This window comes from Cornus florida, unplaced genomic scaffold (genome assembly GCF_030987335.1).
Source record: "Cornus florida cultivar Cherokee Brave unplaced genomic scaffold, ASM3098733v1 CherokeeBrave_3.0.0_Hap2_Chr04, whole genome shotgun sequence".
NCBI classification, from domain to species: domain Eukaryota; kingdom Viridiplantae; phylum Streptophyta; class Magnoliopsida; order Cornales; family Cornaceae; genus Cornus; species Cornus florida.
The window spans coordinates 86972919-86997212 of NW_026775574.1; the positions used below are offsets into that span (position 1 = coordinate 86972919).

At 32.0% G+C, this 24294-nt stretch overlaps 2 protein-coding genes across 2 annotated transcripts; both read left to right on the forward strand.

The window, feature by feature from the left end:
- The first annotated feature begins 56 nt into the window (after window positions 1–56).
- On the forward strand, window positions 57–5839 carry LOC132305280 (cytochrome P450 736A117-like). The gene is made up of 3 exons (XM_059802946.1): window positions 57–240; window positions 3655–4502; window positions 4856–5839. Exons 1-3 carry the CDS (start codon window positions 57–59, stop codon window positions 5465–5467), a joined length of 1644 nt encoding a protein of 547 aa, XP_059658929.1. The 3' UTR covers window positions 5468–5839.
- Window positions 5840–18211: 12372 nt separating this feature from the next.
- LOC132302303 (cytochrome P450 736A117-like) lies at window positions 18212–20294 on the forward strand. The gene is made up of 2 exons (XM_059799144.1): window positions 18212–19201; window positions 19609–20294. The coding sequence occupies exons 1-2, from the start codon at window positions 18224–18226 to the stop codon at window positions 20218–20220; spliced, it is 1590 nt and encodes a 529-aa protein (XP_059655127.1). The 5' UTR covers window positions 18212–18223; the 3' UTR covers window positions 20221–20294.
- The last annotated feature ends 4000 nt before the right edge of the window (window positions 20295–24294 follow it).

Below are 24294 nucleotides of genomic sequence, written 5' to 3' on the forward strand. Positions count from 1 at the left end.
TAGCTACATGTGGAAATTCGGGGTATCATAACTGGTCCAATCACAAACCAGTACATATGTTGCTGCAAACTAGCTATGGACAGGACTTGGAATTCAATGGTGGGGTTGGTGTTGTAGATCAACGTTTTGGGTCAGACCAAGTTGGTGTGGTGGCTTCTGGTGGAGCAAATCTAATGCAAGCAGTGAATCTTTCTTTGCCCAGTTTAGGGTTTTCTCAGGGATTCAACAATGAAAAGATTGGTTTGCCCCAAATCCATTAGTTGAAGGGTGTGGTGATGAAGGAGAAGAGATGAATGAATATGGGTATGTAGAAAGGTTAGGTTAGAGAGAGGAAGATGAGAGAGTAAATACAGAGGTTAGGTTAGAGAGAGAATGAGAGGAAAGCGAATAAAGGCCGGCCTCGAAAATTCAAAAAAGTTAGTGTCAACAGCCAATAGACTGCTGACACGGGTGCGAGTGCGGATTTGCAGTCGTGGATGCGACTACAGATAGCACTCCCCTTCCTATTTTACCCTAAAACTGATATGACTCATTAAATGATGTGGCTCAATCAAGACCACATAGCTTTTTACTTGAGGAACTTGACAGGAGTTCAATTGGAGCTGATTCGCTCCCTCAATAAATTTCATCCGTTAACAAAATAATGGTACGTTTTTCGATGACAAATGACTGTTTGTGTGGACCCCAAAATTAATTTTAGATTTAAAAGGCGTGGACTACGTACTTTGATACCGTTGGGTTACAACTTGAGGGACTTGAAGGGATTACAACTTGAGAGGATTAGGTTCCCTCTGAGGAGAGAGAGATATCAGGTTTTCAATTTGTAAAATGAACTATGGGCCTTAGTTATATGTACTTTTTTATTTATTTTAGGGATAAAATTATATAAGTCTAGTTGGATTGGACTTTTTTGGGCTGGGTTTGTTATAAATGAAAATAGACCTAAATGAGTTTTAGAAATCTTATCGGGCTTGAAATCATCATTCTAAAATAAAACATATGTGTATGTGTCTCTCTAAATATATGTTAATGTGTATATGTATAATATTATCTATGTTTGCGATCACAATTATGAACTTTATTTATGAATATGTTCACGAGCAAGCCGAATTATAGGTTTTCTAAGATTTGTTGGTGTATTAATTAAATTTGAAAATTCTTTTTGAGATTGATTTCTTTATTAAACAAACTAATATCAACGTAATTCTTAACGATACGTCTGACGTTTCATTTAGTTAGGGTCCTACCTATAATTTAATACAAAAAAGAAAAATAGAAATAGGGGCAGATCATAGGCCGGTACACAAACCACAAGAGTCTTACCACTTGCAACAATTATTACGTCTCCAATAATTTTACTTTTTAGACAAAATAAAATAATAATAAAAAAGGACGAGTGAATGTGTACCACTTTAACATTTTTTATTTTTATCATTACTTTTTCATCGATGAATTCATCTCAACCACTTTTAATGTATTCACATATATTTATTGCGGGTTGGTGATAGGTCTAATCATACAATTATATGCATTAATATTTTGTTTTTTTATAAACATTATTTAAAAGTTTTCCAAGCTTATGATATAGACTAATACGGAGTATTTTGTTTTCACTGTACATATAATTGTTGCAATGTGAGTAATTGTGGTCATTCACAGTTCGGCTGTTGAGAATTCCATACTAATAAGTTAACATTATGTATTTAATATGGAGTATTTTGTTTTTGGTGTGTAGTTATATAATTGCTGCAATGTGAGTGATCCTGATCAATCAGGATTGTTGAGGATGCAATACTAATAACTTAACATTATGTATTTACATATAAAAGAAATGTTAAGGACAGTTAATCTAACGACTGCTCATTCACAGTTGCTGTTCTTATTGTTGAGTTGAATTGTAATTAACGCCTTCCTTAATTTTTTTTACTTTTTATAAGATATTAAAATATATATTTTTATGAACAAAACTACCCTTATCCTATCATTTGCCTTTCTTTCCACTCATTCCTTCATTCACATATTGGTGCTTATTTTTAATTGTCGTTTAACCCTTATATATATATAAATATATATATTTATTCTCTATATGAATTTATGGTTGAGAGGATTGCATGTATATATATATATAAATTGGCATACGGATATAACAAGGAAAAAAAGAAAAGGAAAGTAACCCTTACACATCTAACAAAGCAAAAAAAATGAAAAAAAGAAAAGAAAAGTAATGCTTTATATATAGGCATACGGATCGCAAAAAAAAAAAAAAAAAAAAAAAAAAAAGAGAGGAAAGTAATGCTGTAATGCTATATATATATATATATATATATATATATATAAACTTCATTAAGTGAGAACTGAAGAGACGGGTGAAAAGCTTAAAAAGGCTGTTTTGTTCAAAAAATATATAGTTTTTATATTTCATAAAAAGTGAAAAACTTGTAATTAATGAAGGCTTTAATTATAATTCTATTCACCAATAAGAACAGCGACGGTTAATGAACAGTCGCCTAACAACTGTCCTTAGCATTCCTCTACATATGAAAGAGACATTTGGGATCCACAAATAAAATGAAAATATGTATGAAAAACGTGTTACATGGTGCATTCGGGAAAGAGCGGCATACGTCCATCATGAATAGCATTACAATAACATTTTTGTTCCCCCTTTTTTATTATTATTATTTTTCTTTCTAAATCATCTAGCTTACTTTAGTGAATTAATTATTTTTAAAATCAACCAGCTTACCTCTCTCTCAACTCTCTCTCTAACTATCAAATGACATAGAAAACCTTTGCACCTATATTGTATAACAGATCAAACATCTAATGGTGGTTGGATGCCCTGCTTCATGTACACTTCCTAGACACAAGAACCCTAAGGGAATTCCATGAAGATTCTGCAATAAAGCATTCGTCCTACTAATCAAAATCCCCATGAAGATCGTGATTCCATGACATTAACACAACCTGATCTTTACTTGTACACACACACACACGCATATACATATATACACTTACACATCAACATAATCTCATTATACTCAAACATAATTAATCCAAATTTAAATATCATATTTACAATCGTATTATCAAAGTTGCCCATCAACCAAAAGTCTATTTATATATTTATCAATTACAATATACAAGCTCGTGTCGTTTCTCTCCATTGGTGAGGGGTTTCGATCTCTTCCTTCTCCTATTGTCTCTCCTAAAAATTTGCTCTTAAATTACCCTTTGCTGTCAACTCACATGTCATATCATCATGATACTATATGACATGAAGTTTAACATTCCTCTTCAACAAAATAAGAATCAAAAGAAAAGAGAAAAACTGTGCTTAGGTCATAAATTGAAAGTGTAGAGTGTGCGAGGGTAGTATTTAATAACAATAAATCAATGGTAAACGTTTTAAAAATGTTTGCTAGATTTAACATATATTACACGTTGCATTCCATAGAAGATACACAGGCTGCCTAGCTTGTGCCCTGAGGAGATGCCCATATATACAATGCACTAGCAGTAGAAGCTATACTCACCCGAAATTAAGGTCTTTCGTTCTTCTTCTTTTGTTCTTCTCTTTACCAGAGCAACAAAAAATGTTGTTCTCATTCGACTCTTTATTTTACTCTCTTCTTCTTTTGTTCTTCTCTTTAGGCCTTCTTTTGAAATTGCTGTCCAATTCAAAAGCCCTAAGAAATCCGCCACCTTCTCCGTCAAAGCTCCCAATTATTGGAAATCTCCACCAACTTGGATTGCTCTCTCACCGCTCCCTCCAAACATTAGCTCAACAATATGGACCACTCATGCTGCTTCACCTCGGCAGCAAGCCCGCTCTCATCGTCTCCTCTGCTGATGCAGCTCGCGAGATCATGAAAACCCATGATGTCAACTTCGCAACCAGACCTAAATCAAGCATTCCCATGAAACTTTTCTATGACAAGGACGTTGCATTCGGTTCTTATGGAGAGTATTGGAGGCAACTAAGAAGCATTTGTGTATTCCAACTTCTGAATAACAAAAGGGTTCAGTCTTTCCGTAGAGTGAGAGAAGAAGAAACAAGTCTTTTGTTGGAGAAGATCGAACAGTCTTCTTCTTCTTCAGTAAATTTAACTGAAATGTTAATCTCACTGACAAATGATGTATTGTGTCGCATAGTATTGGGAAAGAAGTACAGTGAACGAGAAGGAGAGAGGAAGTTAAGGGAGTTGTTTAGGGATTTCATGGAGATTTTGGCTGTTTTCAATGTGGGGGAGCATATTCCATGGCTTGCATGGTTGAATTCTATCAACGGTTTGAATGCTAAAGTAGAGAAAGTTGCTAAGGAACTTGATAATTTTTTGGAGGATGCAGTGGAAGAGCATATGGATCGTCTAAAACCGGAGAGGGATGGTGGCGGGAATGACGAAGGGCGAGAGGATTTCTTGGACATTTTACTTGGAATTCAAAGAGAGAAGTCCACCTCCTTTCCTATTCACAGAGACAGCATAAAAGGTGTCATCTTGGTAAGGGACTTTATCTCTCCCTAAAATTCAATGACACTAACCAATTAATTTTGGCACCATGTATAATCATGATAATAGTTCGAACTAATTTTTTCTTTCATTCTTGAGAACTTTGGATAATTCTTCATTTCTCTTGAAAACTCTCCATTTCTCTATCATCAAGAGTTTTCGTTTTCTCTATTATGGAGAGTTTTCGTTAGGAAGACTACCAGGTGTCAAAATACCTTAAGATATTGTGTACCTTCTCATACCTTGGTGGTAAAACCACCATGATAAACCTTCGTACTTAAACCTTTATGACCGACTCTTTACAACTTGTCATGAATAACCATCTTTTAATTTATTTCGTGTAGGATATGTTTGCTGCTGGAACTGAAACTACTTACACAACTCTAGAATGGGAAATGATAGAGCTTTTAAGACACCCCAAAGTCATGAAGGAACTGCAGAATGAGGTTCGAGGAATAGCCAAAGGCAAAGAGGACATAGTCGAGGATGATTTAGAGAAAATGCATTACTTGAAAGCGGTGATCAAGGAGTCTATGCGATTACATCCTCCTATACCATTGCTAATTCCTCGAGAAGCCATTAAAGATGTCAAAGTAATGGACTACGACATTGCAGCTGGCACAAAAGTGTTTATCAATGCTTGGGCAATTTCACGAGACTCAACATTGTGGGAAGACGCTGAAGAGTTTCAGCCAGAAAGGTTCTTGAATACTTCAGTAGATTATAAAGGGCAGGACTTCCAATTTACTCCATTTGGAGCTGGCAGGAGAGGTTGTCCCGGAATCCATTTCGCCAAGTCTGTTTATGAGCTTGCATTAGCAAAGCTTGTACACAAGTTTGATTTTGCATTACCTGATGGAGCAAAAGGCCAAGATATGGACATGACTGAAGCCCCTGGTATAACCCTCAACAGAAAGAATCCTCTGCTTGTTGTTGCTACTCCGTATTCTTGCTAGTCAGCCACCGGCCTTGCTACAAATGAAGCTAAAACATAAATATATGATTTTGTTAAGCTGTTGTAGTCATATTTTCTTTAAAAGTGTCCTAAATAAAGCATCCTTTACTTAAATGAAGCATTTTTGGAGAATGCTATATATCACCTTTACCTAAAAATTTAGTTAAATTATTAGTTTAAATGGCAATAGCAAAAAAAATAAATAAATAAATAAAATAAAATAAAATCGACTTATTGGAAGCAATCTCTGATTAGGCAAATACACAGCCTAATCTAGACTCAGCAGCCTCTCTTTGATGAATTGCAGAAGCAGCAGCATGTTAGCGGCTTTGTGGTCTCATGTTAGAACTTGTTCTGTTTAGAAGCAACCTCTGATTAGTTTGTCAAGTTTGTCAGTTCTGCTCTTGTTAGAACTTGCTCTGTTTTGCTCTATTTTTATTTCTTTTTGCTGCCTTTGGCATTTGTACAAACACCTTCTGTTCAATAATATCTTGAAAAAAAAAAAAAAACTGATCTGTGGAGAAGTTGGAAAAATTCAATAGCCAAATCAATAAATCTGCATTTTGTTATGGAAAATTTAAAATTTGAAAAAATTAGTTTAAAGTTTTAATTAAATTTATTCTAATTCTAAATTCGAACCGTCGATTTGATACTCCCAAATATAGCATGATTATTTTTAGAATCTAGGAATTTGTTTCTAGCATGTGTTTTTCTGTTATTCTTATAATTTGGGCTGCAAGAACAACACTGCAAAAGCTACATTACTATTTTCAGAATCTAGGAATTTGTTTCTAGCAAGTGCTTTTCTGTTATTCTTATAATTTGGGCGGCAAGAACAACACTGCAAAAGCTACATTGAGTCACGAACACTCAATTTTCCTTTCTTTTCTCTCCTTTTAAATTTAAAATACCAATTCAAGATATATATATATATATTGAAAGGTGATACCAATTTGATATTGCCAAATGCAACATCATGGACATCTAGTTATATTTTATAGCATCTAAGCCAACTAAACAACAAAGGAAAAAAAAAAAGATAATGTAAGTATCTTAATTGAGAAGTCCAAATGGCTATAGGTTTTTTATAGCCAAACAAAATATGAAAACGATCAAGGATAGTCCCAGTTTTGTTTATGTTCAGATCTGTGGTCTGAGTGGTAATTGTTGGGGTTAAATTCATTCTCAACTCTGAGAAATCAAGGGCAATAAGTAGAAGAAAAATTTGGAATTCCATCTGACTCAAGATTAAACTTTAGAATTATGTAGCAGAGTATTTAGCAAACACTATCATCCCCAAGTATCGTTTATATCACAGGCATATTAGATTGTGTTTGGATGGGATGATTCAGAGGGATAGGGAAAGAAAAGAAAAGAAAGGATAGAGCTTAATTGTGTTTGTGTTTTAAAATGAGAGAGAAAGGATAGAGAGAGAGAGAGATAGAGAGGGTAGCTGGTTTCATATCTCTCAAAAAAATTAAAAGATAGGGAGAGAAAGGACAATGTTTAAGGAGTATTTTTATAATTCTCAAACTATCCTCAATAATTAAAAAAAAAAAATTATTATTCCACTCGTATCCATCCATTTTATTTAAAAGGATACCATAGTAATTTGATTTTTATTATTTCTCTTCTTTTCTCCAATCTATCATATCCAAACAAGAATAGTATCATTTCTTTTCTTTTCGTTTCTCTTCTATCTATCCAAATATAAATAGATATTATTGATGCAAATCTCCCTACTCATATAAAAACTAAAGTATCAACATAAAAAATTAAAATCTTATCAAATAAAGTTAAAAAATAATTACCTAACGGTATAAAATCACATTGGCAATTTAACCAAAAAATGGAAGCTAACATTCTTTCTTTGCTTGGCTTTGATAAAGGTACTCTCCCAGTAAGATACCTAGGTGTGCCACTGGTTACATCCATGTTGCGAGCAGCTGATTGCAGATCCCTCATTGACAAGACTATATCAAGAATAACTCACTGGACTAGTAGAGATCTTTCCTTTGCAGGTAGACTGTAGCTGATAAGAGCTGTGTTTTTCTCTACACAAAGCATTATCAATTAAATGGACAGCGTCTTCAAGTCCTTCCTTTGGTTTGGTCCAGCTCTTAAGAAGACAGGAGGTAAAGTAAATTGGGAAAGTTGTTGCCTTCCCAAAAGAGCAGGAGGCTTGGGACTGCCTAACCTTCTATCCTGGAATGAGGTGGCCATCATGAAACACTTCTGGGATATCATTAGCTCTAAAGACATGTTGTGGGTTAAATGGATCAACACCTACCTTTTGAAAGGTAGAAGCATATAGGAAGTAAAAATCCCTGGATAGTGTTCTTAGACTTGAGGAGGCTTCTCAACCTTAGAACCACTATTCAGCATCTTGTCAAAGTTAAAATTGGTAATGGGAATAAATCCAATTTCTGGTTTGATAATTGGAGCAGCCTTGGTCCTTTGTATAAACTTGTATCCCCCCAACAGATCTCTTCCTCAAATCATGACAGTAAAACCAAGCTTGCTTCTTTCATTGTCAACTCACAGTGGCAATTTCCAATCACCATCACCACACTAATACCTCAGCTACTTCCAATAGCTAACCTTCCACACCCTAATCCACACAATCAAGACAAGGTTATATGGTGTCCATCAAATGCAGCCAAATTCTCAATCTCCCAAACCTTGAAACACCTAAACCAACACTTACATACCTTACTATGGACTCACCTAGTCTGGACCAAGCCTTCAATTCCAAAACACGCATTTACATTATGGGTTGCCATCCAAAGCCAACTCCTAACATTAAACAGAAGATGCACCTCCCACATCAATGCCACAATGTGTGTCCTCTGCAACAAGGAATTGAAAACCCATGACCACCTTTTCTTCAAGTGCGATTTTGTCAAACCTTTGTGGACATTTCTACAAATACGTTGTGGTTTCACATTCAGCCCTTTTCATGGTCTACTTTGATTAATTGGGCATCACACCATTGGAGAAGAAGATCAAGCTTCTACGGTGTCACAGCTTCAAAATTAGGCCTGGCATCACTTGTTTATTGCATCTGGAATGAATGCAACAGAAGGATTTTTCAAAAAAAAGTCTCTTCATGCAAACTCAATCTTACACCAAGCTCTGGAACCAATTCGATGGAAATTGCACTCCATGCCAACAATCGACTCATCTAACCCTAACAGAATTGCAGAGGAATGGGAGCTTCCATCTACTGTGCTAATCACAAGACCACCGGCGAAACCACCTGACAACAATGTTCCTGATTGAGGAGATTTTCTCCATGTGCCTCGCAGCGGAGTTTGCCTCCATCGGTCTTCTTGACTCTACGTTGGGCTTGTTATTCGGCCTCAGGTCACTTCATTTTTTTGGGATGTAATTAGGCTGTAAGGTTTGTTTCGCTGTTAGTCTGTCTTATAGGCTGTAAATTTGGGCTGTATTGTTCGGCCGCTTTGGTTAGCATTGGGCTAGCCTTTGGTTGGTCCTCTTTTTTTATAAAATCTGATCTTCCAAAAAAAAATTAACCAAAAAATTGATAATAATAAGTTTAATCCATCAAGCATTGATAATTAAACTATTATTCAATTTCATAAAACATAGTGCATAGAATTATAAAATAAATTTTATTTTTCAATAAAAATTTTCAAGAGGAATCTCTCCATTTAAATGATATCGAAAGAGGACCATACACTTTTTTCTTACTTTTTCATTTGAAACCAGGCTGAAACAAACGCCAAAAAAACCTAGCTGTATATCTGATCTCAGTAGTAATCATTTCTTTTCACTTATTGGTGGATTCCATTTGGCAATTCAACTTTTTTGTCCGCTATAATTAATATTATAAAATATAAACTCTAATCATTATTATTGCATGGTAGTGACAAACATCGCTCCTCTCTTTTTAACCTTTCAAAAAAAAAAAAAAAAAAAAAAAAAAAAAAAAAAATTGGATATTTACACAGCGTACATGAGAGTATCTTTTCACTAGCATTGCCTCGTGACTAATAATACTTGTTTATTTACCTCTTATAAGAATAATATAAAATATATTATATTATATATGTTGTGTATCTTGTGTGGGGGCTATGAATAGGAAGTTAACGTGGGCTATTACTATGAGTTGCATATTTTATACTGTTCTTGTAAGAGGTAAATAAACTTTTTTTTAAAAAAAAAAAAAAAACAAACAAACTTTTAAATAAAATTTTTTTACTCATCTATCAACTATCCCCTGTTTGATACTTATATGACTAAACTATAATATCATAACTTATATGTCTATAAAGTCTTAAAATCAAACATAATCTATAATCAAATTTCAACAAAATATTGTTGTACCAAATAATCAAATATTGATTAATGATATATTATAAGACAATATAAGAGTACTCTCACATAAACAAGTCATTTGTGACTTTGAGGCACTGATTTTTCTTAACTATTTTTTGTTCCCTTTATATAAGTTTACTCCCTGACAAAATACATCCAGGATACAAGAAAACCACTAAAAAATACTTTCTGAAACTTTTTAATTTTGACCATAAAAAATGCTAGGGTGAATTATAATTTGTAAAAAAAAAAAAAAAAAAAAAAAGAGTATGAATTGTTGACCATTTGATTTCAATATTGAACAAACATGACTTTATGAATTGATATAACTATTAAAAATATATGTAACTTTCCAAAATTAAATATAATATGAAAAGTTATCAATTAGACAAATATAACCATTGATTGACAAATTTAATCTTACACAATCTCTTACCCCTTATTTTATAAGACATGTTTAATCACCGTTAGCGTATATATTTAAAATTTAATACCATGCAAGTAACATCGTTTCGATATAAAACAAAAACGTGACGCTCTTTTTAAATTATTTTATTTTATTTTTTCTTTTCCATTGACGACTTCTACTCAACTTTTCGACATATAATATATGTATTGGTGCAGGTGAAAGCTAGGTCTAATTACATAATTGTCTACATTAGCTAAAAAGTTGGAAAATTTTTACTGTAAAAAGTGACTAAAAGATATCTTTTATTTCAATAATTGAGAAATACAATCACATTGAGAGCGAAAGTTTTCCCTTTACATTATTGTTTCTTTTGATCACCAAGTAAAAACAAATATTATGTGTTACATCACGTGTTTATTAATTAAGTGCCCTCTGTAATCCACAAAACTTTAAACTAATTTTTTTTTCAAATTTTAAATTTAAAATACCAATTCGATATTACCAAATGCAAAATCATAGACATCTACTTATATTTTATTGCATTTAAGCATACTAAACAACAAAGAAAAAAAAATGAGAAGAAAATTTTGGAATTGTATGTTACTCAACACTATCATCTCTAAGTATTGTTTATATCACAGATACATTAGGGTTTTATTTATGACAACAAATATATGCAAATCTCCTTGCTCATCATAAACATTAAAATGGTTAAAATAAAATAAAATAAAAAATTCATAAATATTAAAATATCAATAGTTAAAATTAAAATCTTATCAAATAAAGTTAAAAAATTATTACCTAACGGTATAAAATCATATTGACAATTTAATCGAAAAATTGATAATAATAACCTTAATTCATCAAGTATTGATAATTAGATTACAATTCAATTTCATAAAACATAATGCATAGAATCATAAAATAAATTTTATTTATAATAAAAATTTTCAAGAGAATCTCTCCACCATTTAAATGGGATCGAAAGAGGACCACACACTTTTTTCTTACTTTTTCATTTGAAACCAGGGTGAAACAAACGCCAAAAACCCTAACTGTATATATCTGGTCTCTGTAGTAATCATTTCTTTTCACTATTGGTGATTCCATTTGGCAATTCAACTTTTTTGTCCACTATAATTAATATTATAAAATATAAACTCTAATCATTATTAATGCATGGTAATGACAAACATCTCTCTTCTCTTTTAACCTTTAAAAAAAAAATTATATTGTAGATTTACACTGCACATATGAGACTTATCATTTCACTAGCATTGCCCCAGTGGCGTAGTCAGTTTTTTTTTTTTTTTTTTTTTTTTTTTGGAGCCGATCTTTCATAGCAATAATATATATATATATATATATATAATTTGAACCAAAATAATATATGTAAAAATTAAAATATTAATTCATAATATTTCTATTCAGTACATTCACAACAATTTTTTAAATTATTCATTACTATTTCAAAATTGACTTCATTCAATTAAATATACTAAAAAAAATCATATTCAATGAATCAAGAATAAAATATGAAAAAAAAAAATAATACAGTTACCTAACTGTTCTAATATATCACATATATGAAAAAAATAAAAACACAAACTAAAATTTAAAAGAACAACAAGTCTTAAAATATTTTTGATAGTAATAATTAATAATTTTTCTAATTAAAATTATAATATCAACTAATAATAAATTTAGATGATAAAAAAAAATATATCAAATTACCTGTCTGCCGCAGTATAGTACGACTGACTGAGTCTCTGTCTACTGGTAAATGGTTGCTCCGCTTGCTTTGTTTGGATTGTGGAAAATGTTAAAGATGTGATGAAAATAATCCATTTGTTTATGGTAAAGTCAAAAAGTGTGGTAGAATATCTTAATGAATTATTTTTATTATTTTTTTTAGAAAGTGGTAAAAAATATAATATTTTGGAAAAGTGAAAAAAAAAAAATATCATATTTTTTGAGAAAATATAAATATTGATAGATATATTATATATATTTACAATTGTTTATATACATATATAGTATATTATGTGTGCACTATCAAATTTTAGAGGGGACAACAATACAAATATAAAAAATTTTCCGTATAAAATTTAAAAAAATTAAAAGTTCAGTGGGGGCAGTTGCCCCCACTTGTCCCTATTTGGCTACGCCACTGCTCATGACCAGTATTTTGTTTATTTACCACCTTTAACAATTGGTCACCCTAGCTAGCTATACCAGTCAAGCAAGCCGAAGCCTTCTTGTTTCTCAACATACATCTTTTCTCTACGTCAATGCATTTTTCTTTCACACAATCCCTAGCTTCCCCAACAACTAGTAAAACCTAACTCTCTTCTCTACACAAATGAAAACAGATTACACACACACACGCGCACACACACACACGCACACACACACACACACACATATATATATATATATGTTGTGAGATATATATTTTGTAATTGGCTTATTTCGTTATCAAAACAAGTCCGATCGAGTTGTAATTTTTCGGTTCAAAAATTTCAAAAATTGACGATCGGATGCGGATTTGAAAAAGAAAGTCAAGTGTTCATTACTACACTCTGAGATAATGAGAAAAATGCTCTAAGAAGGTTGAAAGGTAGTGAGAACAGTTAGGACGGTTTCTGGAAGGTTCGAAACAAGAATAATTGCAAAATATTGCAAATTTTCAAGACTGTCCATCTTGAACCAGTTCAAGATGGCTGAACCGGTTAAGAATCCATAGGATTCAGTACTATCGATCTTGAACCAGTTCAAGATGGCTAAACCGATTCAAGGTTTTCTAGCAGCACTTGGATTTTAGTTTTCTTTTTGCTGAAAGTTTCCTTTTCAATTCCAACTTTCTTCCAAGTCCTATGCATGAAATTTATCATATTTTCTGAGGGATTAGGACTTTAAAAACCTTATATAAACCATGTCATATACATTGGTTTAAAGACGGCTTTAGGGAAAATCAATTCTATATTTTGAGAAAGCCTTTAGAGAGAGAAAAATTCAGAAAATCAAATCTGATTATTCTGAATTTATTTTTGAGAGCACACATATATATTCATGAGTGATTTAGTTGTAGTGTTCTCTATCTCATCGGAATTGGAGCTGTATTAAAGATTCAGATATTCCAGATGATCAGTAGGATTTAATTCTTCTACAATCGAGTTCAGATCTTGAAAAAGAGAAGTAAACACAATTACACTTTGAAAGGGTTGGAGCATTCGTGAAATGCTGTCTGATCTACCTGCTACTCTTCTATAAATATCAAGTGTAAGCCTGAGATCAAGTTGCTGTTGGACGGGGAGTCGCAAAGCCAAAGGATTGTCAGCGGTTGGTGTGGTGCAGAACGATAAGGTGTAAGACAGAGTCAAAGTTCGGTATACTTTATTTCAAACATAGTGGATTGGTTTACTTTGGTCTGCACAGTCCACAAGGTTTTTCCCATAGCAATTAACATATTTTATCAACCGAGGTTTCCTTACTAAAAATCCTGGTGCAATCTCTCTAACTCTAACTTGCTTTACTTTTCATATATTTGTGATTGTGGATGTTTAAATTGGTCAGATAATCTAATTAATCGTAAATTAAGCAAGTTGACCTAATAATCAGATCTAGGTCATTAAGGAGTTAATCACCATTGAAATCAACTGGCAGTTTCCGCATCCCGCGTAACTCTTATTTCACATATGTATATAACTCCAGATATAAGAACTATGAGGTGTGCCTGAAAACAATTCCCTCTCCAAAATAATTGTACCAACTTCTTCAATTTACTTTTTTTATTAACAAAAGATAGAAGATTAAAAATCTTTTTTCCTTCTTTTTACCCTACTAATTTATCTGTTTTTATCAAAAACTAATGTCGAGTAGCAGCTCTCCAGAAATTTCACAGAGGATATTTCTCTCTGACATCTGATATTGCAGTGCATAGGGAGAGTTAGTCTATGTATAAAATATATGTCTTGTGCATCTTGTTTGGGGGCTATGAAAGTTAAAGTAGGCTATTCCCATGAGTTGCATATTTTATACTATTCTTATAGGAGGTAAATAAACTTTCAAATATTTACAAAAATAAAATAAAATAAAAAGTTTTAAAATAAAAATTTGTGACTCATCTATCAACTATCCCTTGTTTGATACTTAAATGACAAAAATATAATATCATAAGTTCATAACTTATATGTCGATAAAGTATCATAATCAAACATAATCTATAATCAAATTTCAACAAAATATTGTTGTACCAAATAATCAAATTTTGATTAATGATATATTATAAGACAATATAAAAGTACTCTCACATAAACACGTCATTTGTGACTTTGAGGCACTGACCATAAATAATACTAGAGAAAGAGGAGAAGGGTGAATTATAATTTGTATAAAATCTAAAAACAAGAGAGTATGAATTGTTGACCATTTGATACCATTGAACAAACACGACTATTATGAATTGATATAACTATTAAAAATATATGTAACTTTCCAAAATTAAATATAATAAGAAAATTTATCAATTAGACAAATGTGACCATTGACAAACTTAATCTTACATAATCTCTTAGTATTTATTTTACAATACATGTTTAATCAAGGTTAGTGTTCATATTTAAAATTTAATGTCAAACAAGTAACATTGTTTTGATACAAAACAAAGACGTGACACTCTTTTTTAATTTTTTTATTTTATTATTCCTTTTCCATTGATGACTTCGTCTCAACTTTTCTTCATATAATATATGTATTGGGGCAGATGAAAGCTAGGTCTAATTTCATAATTGCCTACATTAGCTAAAAAGTTGTAAAGTTTTTACTTTAAAATGTGACTAAAAGATATCTTTTATTTTAGTAATTGAGAAATACAATCACATTGAGAGCGAAAGTTTTCCCTTATTATTGTCTCTTTTGATCACCAAGGGAAAACAAATATTATGTGTCACATCACGTGTTTACTAAGTGTCCTTTGTAATCCTCTAATTCAAATTGTTGAAGAAAATCAATGTCAATGTCTATCCCTTAATAGTGGTGATAGAGGATCAATTGTACTCTCATTTTATCATGGCATGTATGTGGATCTTTTCAATATTCATCTCTGTCCTGGTCAGTATGTGGGATCTCTTCACTATTCTATTGCAACTCCTAAGGAAAAAAAATAATAATAAAAAAATAAATACCTTGGTGATTTGATTCCAACCATAAGTTTTGACAATTAATTAGATGTTGACACATAATAATTGATTTCATGAGATACTGTAAGTATTCTAGAGTATTATTTACTTTCTCTTCAAATAATTGGTTACATAATTAATTGTAGTCTTGTGTTACACTTCAAAACCCTAATTACCAAAAAAATAAAAAAATTACTCCAAAGCCCTATGAAAATATATCATCGAAGGAAGAAGGTAGCACGTAACGAAAAAGAGAATGGTCTTTTGGTGGTTGAATTAGAACAGATGAGCGCTAAATAAAAAAAATTGATATGCTTGCTAATGTATTGGGTTGTGATTAGCCATAAAATAATTTTTTGAAGAAAAGAGAACTGATATTGACACTCTAATATTATCGTCTTGCGCTCCACTATTTAATTTTGTATAGGACAATACTTAGATGCTCACCAATGATAATCTACATCATCCTCACCAGTTGATGTGGACAAATATGTCCAAAATTAGAGGTGATGTATATCTCCACCATATCCGATTGGTGAATGAGTATATACTTACTATTTTTTATTTGATAATTAAGAAATTGGTGAATGAGTATATACTTACTATTTTTTATTTGATAATTAAGAAAGACGTATCTAACTTTTTATTGCTTCACAACAACGGTAAATACAATATACATCATCATTGATGAGGACTTAACTATTTTCCTTTTATATAAATATATGCCAAGTTACCCCTGTTCAAGTAATCTTTCTCAATATTCAACATTTTGGCTCTTTCAGGCTTTACCTTAGTTTTCTCCATCTCCGGAAAAGAAGCCTTTTGTGCCCTTTCCTTCTCTTCAAGTGGTGTCATTTATATCTTTTTAGTTTATGATTCCGAAAATTGCAAATTTTTTTATTGTGGAAAACTATAACAACAGAAATATTGGAACACATGGAGAAAGTAAGTGAAGGCATAACCAGACAGTACAGAACCAAATCAATAAGCAATTGTAATTTGTTGTTTTTATAATTAAATAATAGACTCGGATTAGTTTGTTGCCCGTGTGTTCAGTCACTATGATTCATGAACTTAAAAAGTAAAAACTATGGTTCTAACCGACTTCAATTGATGGATTATAGGTAAAGTGCAAAAATAACCTCTACACTATTAATAAGTGCAAAAAAACACCTCTAGACTATTGATAAGTGCAAAAAAACCCTTTAAACAATTAATTTGTTGTAACTAAAAACAAACACATGATAAAAGATTACTTTACCTTTTCTTTTAAATTTGTCACTTCTTATTAAATTATTTTTATTATCTTTTCTCTTATCTAAATATTAATTATACTATTTACTTTAATTTTATTATAAAAATAATTTTTTAATAAAAATTAAAAAAAAATTAAATATATTTGTAACTACCATTTTCTAAAATGATTAAATTACTATTAAAATTTTATTATTTATAATAAAACTTATTATACACAGTTTAAACTTTTTTACCGTAGTAAAATATCCACTTTTTTCATACAATATATTGATAAAAAATTAATAAACTATTTTCATAAAAAAATACCTTCTTTTTCATGTAATATATTCATTAAAAATTAATAAATTTATTAAATTATTTTAAAATTAATTTGTTACTTAAGATTTTTATTTAAACAGATAATTTTAAAAATTAAAAATAAATTTATACAAATTTAATGGAGAATATATCATCAAATTAGTATAATTTTTTTCATAATTTATTTTTAAAAAAAATAGATTAAATGTAGTTTAATAAGAAAGGACATTATGATCATTTAATAAAATATAATCTAAGTATTGAAGTATTTTGCAACAAAATGTGATAGTTCAATAAGTATTATGCATGACATAAAATTTCAGAGGTCATTTGAAAATTCAAACATAGTTTTGAGATTTTTTTTTACACTTTACCCTGAATTATATAATGCATATAGAAAATTCAAATCTTTGTAAATATTATATATATATATATATATGGTATAATTAGGTAGTGATTTGTAGAGGCAGATATTCTTTTGTGAAGGGAATGATAGAGCCAGCTGCCATCCACCGTTGCTAACCACACCAGAGACCCAAAATTTTCTGATTACTATTAATATGTTCAGAGTGCAATGAATCATGAAAAAAAAAAAAAAAAAAAAAAAAATTTGAGAGTTAGTTGAAAATATCCTCTCCTCATGTGCACCATGGACAAAGAAAGTGAGTTAGTTGAATTATCCTTTCCTCATGTGCACCGTGGACTCGCTGCTATTGCTTCTCTCTTCGCAGTCATTGAAGGGGAAGGACACTTTGGTAATTAAACTTTATAAGGGAAAGACAAAATTAGAGTGCCAATGACACTTTCCTTTTGAAAAATATATATTTGGTTTAGAAAATATATTTTTGACGGTACACTTACGCCGGACAGATGATGAATGGGACCCACCATGATCAATTGGGCCCACCCATCTTGAACGGTTCTGCTAATGACTTAAGGGAACGAAGAGACACATCTGCATTTTTTCTCATTTCACAGGATATGTATGCTTCACCAAGTCACTGTTACATTATCGCTAGATTCATTCAATATATTTCACATTCCGTAAATGGCATTCAATGCAATGAATTTAACCAATTCAAAGACGACAACACCAGTGGAAGAGGATCATCATATCCTGTGATACTGCAACAATGAAAATTGACCTTTTATATAAAAGAAAATAAGTCGGTAAACTATCCTTTCTAAATTTTCAGGAGATTTAACATAGTTCAACAATTCATTCCGTAGAAGAGATATATATATATATGTAGGAGATGGATTAGGCTCCTCTATGCAAAAAAAAGCACTAAAAACTATGGTCACACAATCGAGAATTGTAGAGCAACAAGAAATGATGTTCTTATTCCACTTTTCATTTTACTCTCTTCTTCTCTTTACCTTCTCATTAGTCCTCGTTTGGAAATGGTTGTGGAATCCGAAAACCCTAAGAAATCTGCCACCTTCTCCACCAAAGCTCCCAATTATCGGAAATCTTCACCAACTTGGATTGCTCCCTCATCGCTCCCTCCAATCCTTAGCTCAAAAATATGGCCAGCTTATGCTCCTTCACCTCGGTAGCAAGCCGGCTCTCATCGTCTCCTCAGCTGATGCAGCTCAGGAGATCATGAAAACCCATGATCTCAACTTCTCAACCCGACCTAAATCAAGCATTCCCAGTAGACTTTTCTACGATAAGGACATCATATTCATTCCTTATGGGGAGTATTGGAGGCAACTAAGAAGCATTTGTGTGCTCCACCTTCTTAGTAACAAAAGGGTTGAGTCTTTCCGTAGAGTGAGAGAAGAAGAAACTTCTCTTATGTTGGAGAAGATCAAACAGTCTTCTTCTTCACCGGTAAATTTGTCTGAAATGTTAATCTCGCTAACAAATGATGTATTGTGTCGCGTAGCCTTGGGAAAGAAGTACAGTGAACAGGAAGGTGATACAAAGTTAAAGGATCTATTTACGGATTTTTCGGAGGTTTTGGGTGGTTTCAATGTTGGGGAGCATATCCCATGGTTTGGTTGGTTGAATCGTATCAATGGTTTGAATGCTAAGGTGGAGAAAGTTGCTGAAGAGCTCGATAAATTTTTGGAGGATGTTGTGGAAGAGCATATTGATCGTCAAAATAGAGATCGCGATGGTGGTGGGAGTGATGATCAAGGTGATGAATGGCAAAAGGATTTCTTAGATGTCTTGCTTGGAATTCAAAGAGAGAACTCTACAGCCTTTCCTCTTCAAAGAGTCAGCATTAAAGCTCTCATCTTGGTATGTTTCTGTGTAAATTTGAAATTTTTAAAGGGATGTGAGTTTTAGAGACACTACTACTCGATCTGTTTGTTTGTATGTAAAATAGTTTTTTATATACTGATTAATTTTCGATACCTAGTTCGATGACCTTGATCTCAACTTCTACCACCACTTTCACCTAAATTTTTTTTTTATTTCACTTGAAAAAGAAAAAAAAATATATTAAAAAATTTTAGGTCAAAACAAACGATACCCTTTACAGATTATTAATTCTCTGCTGTAATCCTTGAAACTTTTCTTTTAAGCGTTTACCCTTGATACAACGATCTACCATGATAAGCCTACGCAGACTGCCTTTGACTTAAATTTTTATATGACTGAATTTAATTTACAACTTGTTAATTACTATCGTTTGTTTCTTGTAGGATATGTTTGCAGCTGGAACTGAAACTACCTACACATCTCTCGAATGGGAAGTGACCGAGCTTTTAAGACACCCCAAAGTCATGAAGGAACTACAGAATGAGGTTCGAGGAATAGCCAAAGGCAAACAGGACATAGTCGAAGATGATCTAGAGAAAATGCATTACTTAAAAGCAGTGATCAATGAATCTATGAGGCTACACCCTCCTCTACCAATGCTAGTTCCTCGAGAAGCCATTCAAGATGTCAAAGTAATGGGCTACGACATTGCAGCCGGCACACAAGTGTTTATCAATGCTTGGGCAATTGCGCGAGACCCGTCATTGTGGGAAGACGCTAAAGAGTTCCGGCCACAGAGGTTCTTGAATACTTCAATCGATTATAAAGGGCAGAACTTTCAATTTATTCCATTTGGAGCTGGCAGGAGAGGTTGTCCTGGAATCAATTTCGCAAAGCCTGTTAATGAGCTTGCATTAGCGAAGCTTGTACACAAATTTGATTTTGCATTGCCTAGTGGTGCAATAGACCAGGATATGGACATGGCTGAAGCCCCTGGTATAACCATCAACAGAAAGTATCCTCTACTCGTTGTTGCAACTCCATATTCTTCTTAGTGTAATTTGGTACATATCTGATGAAAAATTGTACTACGCCAACATTATTTGTAAAGTTATTATACATTTTATATCAGCATGGAAATTGGTAAATTTAATAACTATCTAGTCCCACAAAGAGGTTAATAGAGAGAGAGTTACTGGTTTGATAAAGTGAACACTTGGGGGCAAGATGGAGTGTCTCACATGGTCGGGTAGGAGTTTGTCTATATGGTCGGATGTTGAAAATTATCTATTGATTTAATATCTCTTCATTGTTATAGTACGTATTTACCCATTCATTGTTATAGTACGTATCCATCCAATTAAAGACGGATTTAGAAATTCATATGAGAGAGAACAAATTTATACAGATGAATTTTTTCACCCACTGAATCATTCACAGATCCATCGGTACACCTAATCCAATTTTGAGAGAAACTACGCATTTCTTATTTTGTGTGCATGATTGTGCTATAGCTCGTGTTTTCTTATGCTTGCGCTCACCACAATAAGTTAATAATACGATTTTGAGTGAACCACTTTATCTTATGAATTGATCTAGTTTCACATGCGTACGTGAGCGTCCACAACAAGTCATTTAAATTAAAATCTTATATTTTGTTTCACAAAATGGTGCTAGAGCATGATTTTAATTCAACATTATGTTCTTTTGAATGATTCAATAAGAAAAATCTTTTGAATTGTTTATTAGAATATACTATTTCAATACTACATATGACCCTTTGCAGATCTGGCAGCCCTTTAATACTAACACACGTGATGATATAAGTGAATATTGAATACGCAAGCCAATATAGCATTGGTAATTTTTTTTTTAAATCCTAGACACATTTTTTTACATTTAACGTAGATATATTTGTTTGGGAATAAATAAATAAAACGATATATTCAAGGTGAGTGGACGATTAACTATATTTAGGAATATATTTGTGATTCTGTTTAAACGTGTGAATTTTATGTTGGGTTCTAGTGATGATTTTCATCGTGTTTTTTATTTTTTATTTTTTGGCACATATTATATACTTGGTGCGATATTTTAATTTTTATATTGAATGATTATGCAAATAAAGAAGGAAAATTGTGGAAGGGCTGTTGATTTTTATTTAGTGGGGGATAGTGAGATTTTATAGATATATAATAAATAAATAAAATCAATAGGAAAATAATACTAATGTTCAGTGGGTTGCCCCCACTGACTCAAGAACAGGTCCATGCCAGTACTTCCACCTACTTAATTTTAAAATTTTAATTTGAAAACTTGATATAGTTGGACTGCAATGGCATCGACTATCGACGGTTGGAAAAATTTTAAAATAAAAGATAAAATTTATTAAAGGATTTATATAGGAGACATCATGTGCATAGAGCAAGTAAACCTAGATCTTATATGGTAAACATATACATGATAACAATATCATGGTAACCTATACATGATAATAATATTCTAACATCCAATATCAAGGTGGAATGAATGATACTTGCCATAAAAGTTGTTCATAAAAGATTTGGTGGAGAAAACTGATTTCACCTTGATGTAGCTTACAGATACTAACGTGATTGATGACATGGCAACTAAAGTGGCAAGTGACTTGGCAATACTGCTAGCCTTTGTTGCGTGGCAACTGAGGTGGTATGTGACGTGGCACAACAACTGGCACTGTTGCAGAATGTAACTGACGTTGCACCGATGCAGATATGTCAGGTAACATGGGGTGGATCTGTGACCATCTTAGAGGTAGATGCAGAACGTTAGTTTGAAAGTTGACTACCATCAAGATGGTGCTAATAGTGCCATCCACGATGGTAACAACGATAAACTAATGGGTGACAAATTTGTAAAGATTCACCACGTAGATGGTTTGGGAAGCGCATGATGATCACTAATAGCGCTTAGTGATGGAGCTGATCGGACACGTTGAGGCGGGATTATCATTGTTGCACGTGAAAGTGCGTAGAAGAGTATGATTACCATTTGAGGTGCATGGTGGCGAAATTGATCTGACACGTTGAGCATCTCTGAACAAGGCATCTCATTAAACAATGAGGCTTTCCTATATAAGGCATCCCTGCATCTTGTTGGGTTTTCCGAAGGAAGACTTGGACAACGACAGAAGACTTAGACAATGAGGCTTCCCTGGACGCGGAAGCGTGAGTTTGCTGATTGACCAACGCCGCCGACGGTGACTACGATAAACTGTTAGATTATCGTCGACGGTGATTACAATAAACTGTTAGATTGCTAGAGATTGAAAGGTTCTGATACCATGTTAAAAATAAAGAGAGTATAAAACTCTGTATTATATTGATGGATAAAATATAAAAATACATAGAGGTTTACATAGGAAACATCATAGGTGGAAAACAAGTAAACATAAATCCAATGTGATAAATCTATACATGATAACAATATATATATAATATATAATATATTCTAACAATGACAATAGTTTCCCGATGTAGCTATGATATAGGGTTTTTAGTCAATTTATTTAGTATTTTTAGGAGCAAAATGGGTATTAAGTAATTTTCTTGTCACGTTAGATGAATGCTGTGTCTTTCGTAGTTGGAGACCTCAAACAATTGCCTAATGGCCCAAGGTTGAGGCCAGCTAGAAAAATCTTACAACCAATTAAAGACGTATGTTTAGCCATAGTCGGTGTTTAATTATCAACTTTTAATTTTATAAATACAGCATTAAAATAAGGGACTTTTATAATAAAGTGGTCTTAGTGTAGGTATATTACTCATAGCCAAACGTAATTTACATATTTACAAATACATGAACCAAGTTCTATTTTAGCCCTTTATAAAGCTAAATTTATATTTTCACCCCTAGAAGTTTAATTTATGCACAATTTACCCAAAGAATAACTTGTTCAAATATTATAATTTTGCCAAACAGCACTTAGGAACTGCTACATAGCTCTAGAATTAGGAGACACAACACGTAGTCTACAAAGGAGAATTGAAGAACTTAGATCTAGAATTATATTAATACAAAATATTTTAGAAGCTAGAAGGCAACGATTTTAATTTATGAATAGATTTGACTTTAATAATTTAGATACTTCTATAAAATGATTAGGATAAAATTTAGATTATATTAAAGAACAAGTAGTACAGAATTCTAGTCCAAATAATTTAGATAATAAGATAATATTAGTTGCAATTAAAGATATCAATAGTGATCTTAAGAATATTGCTGAAAACCAAAAAATAATCTTAGACTCTTTAAAATCCCTTAAAACCGATATCCAAAAATTATTACAATAAATTTTATGAGCACAAGTAGTCCTGATTATTTAACCGCGTTAGCTGAACTTTACAAAATTGATAAAGAACCTATAGGATTTACTAGCTTTAAAATAGACGTACAGTCAACTAATATACACATTAGACAAAATAACTTTTTAATTCAGTTATTACTCCAGTTATCTGATAAAGTTAATAAACTTGAAGAAAAATTAGAAGTAATACAAGAAAGTATTCCCAGAGAATTTTCAAAAGAATTATCTGAATTGTCAGATAAAATAAAAAAAAATAAAATTGTCAGTTAATAACCAGTCCTCTCCTATAACAGCCAAGCGTGTAAATTTATTACAACTAGCTTCAACCTCATAAGCAAATACCACAATGACCATTATCCTTAGAAAAGCCAAAGAAATAATGAGAGTAGAAGATTTATATGATAATGAATATGATGCTAAAAAATATATAGAACAAGGAATGAAGAAGGTAAAAAATAAAATTAATCTTTATTCTAATAATTTATTAGATTTTCAGAGCAAGATATATAATCATTTTAGCCAAAGAAAAATAAGTGCAGTTAACAATTAAGTTATTTTAGACCTTATAACACCCGAAGCATGCCAAGAACTAAATGATAATAATTCAGAACTTATGCATTTAGGCGTTATAATGATAGGATTAGTAGGATTAAATAGAGCAGAAACCGGAACTAGAGCATTTGCTTATATTTATGATGATCGATGGAATAACCATCAACAAGCTCAAATAGCCAGCGCAGAAATAGACTTAGCCGACAATGCCGCAATAGTAGGATGTATTCTC

Coding starts and splice junctions, on each gene's coding strand:
- LOC132305280 (XM_059802946.1), top strand. CDS start 57: ATGTTGCTGCAAACTAGCTATGGACAGGACTTGGAATTCAATGGTGGG. Junction 241..3,654: donor ATTCAACAATGAAAAGATTG/GTTTGCCCCAAA, acceptor TCTTCTCTTTAG/GCCTTCTTTTGAAATTGCTG. Junction 4,503..4,855: donor GCATAAAAGGTGTCATCTTG/GTAAGGGACTTT, acceptor TATTTCGTGTAG/GATATGTTTGCTGCTGGAAC.
- LOC132302303 (XM_059799144.1), top strand. CDS start 18,224: ATGCAAAAAAAAGCACTAAAAACTATGGTCACACAATCGAGAATTGTA. Junction 19,202..19,608: donor GCATTAAAGCTCTCATCTTG/GTATGTTTCTGT, acceptor TGTTTCTTGTAG/GATATGTTTGCAGCTGGAAC.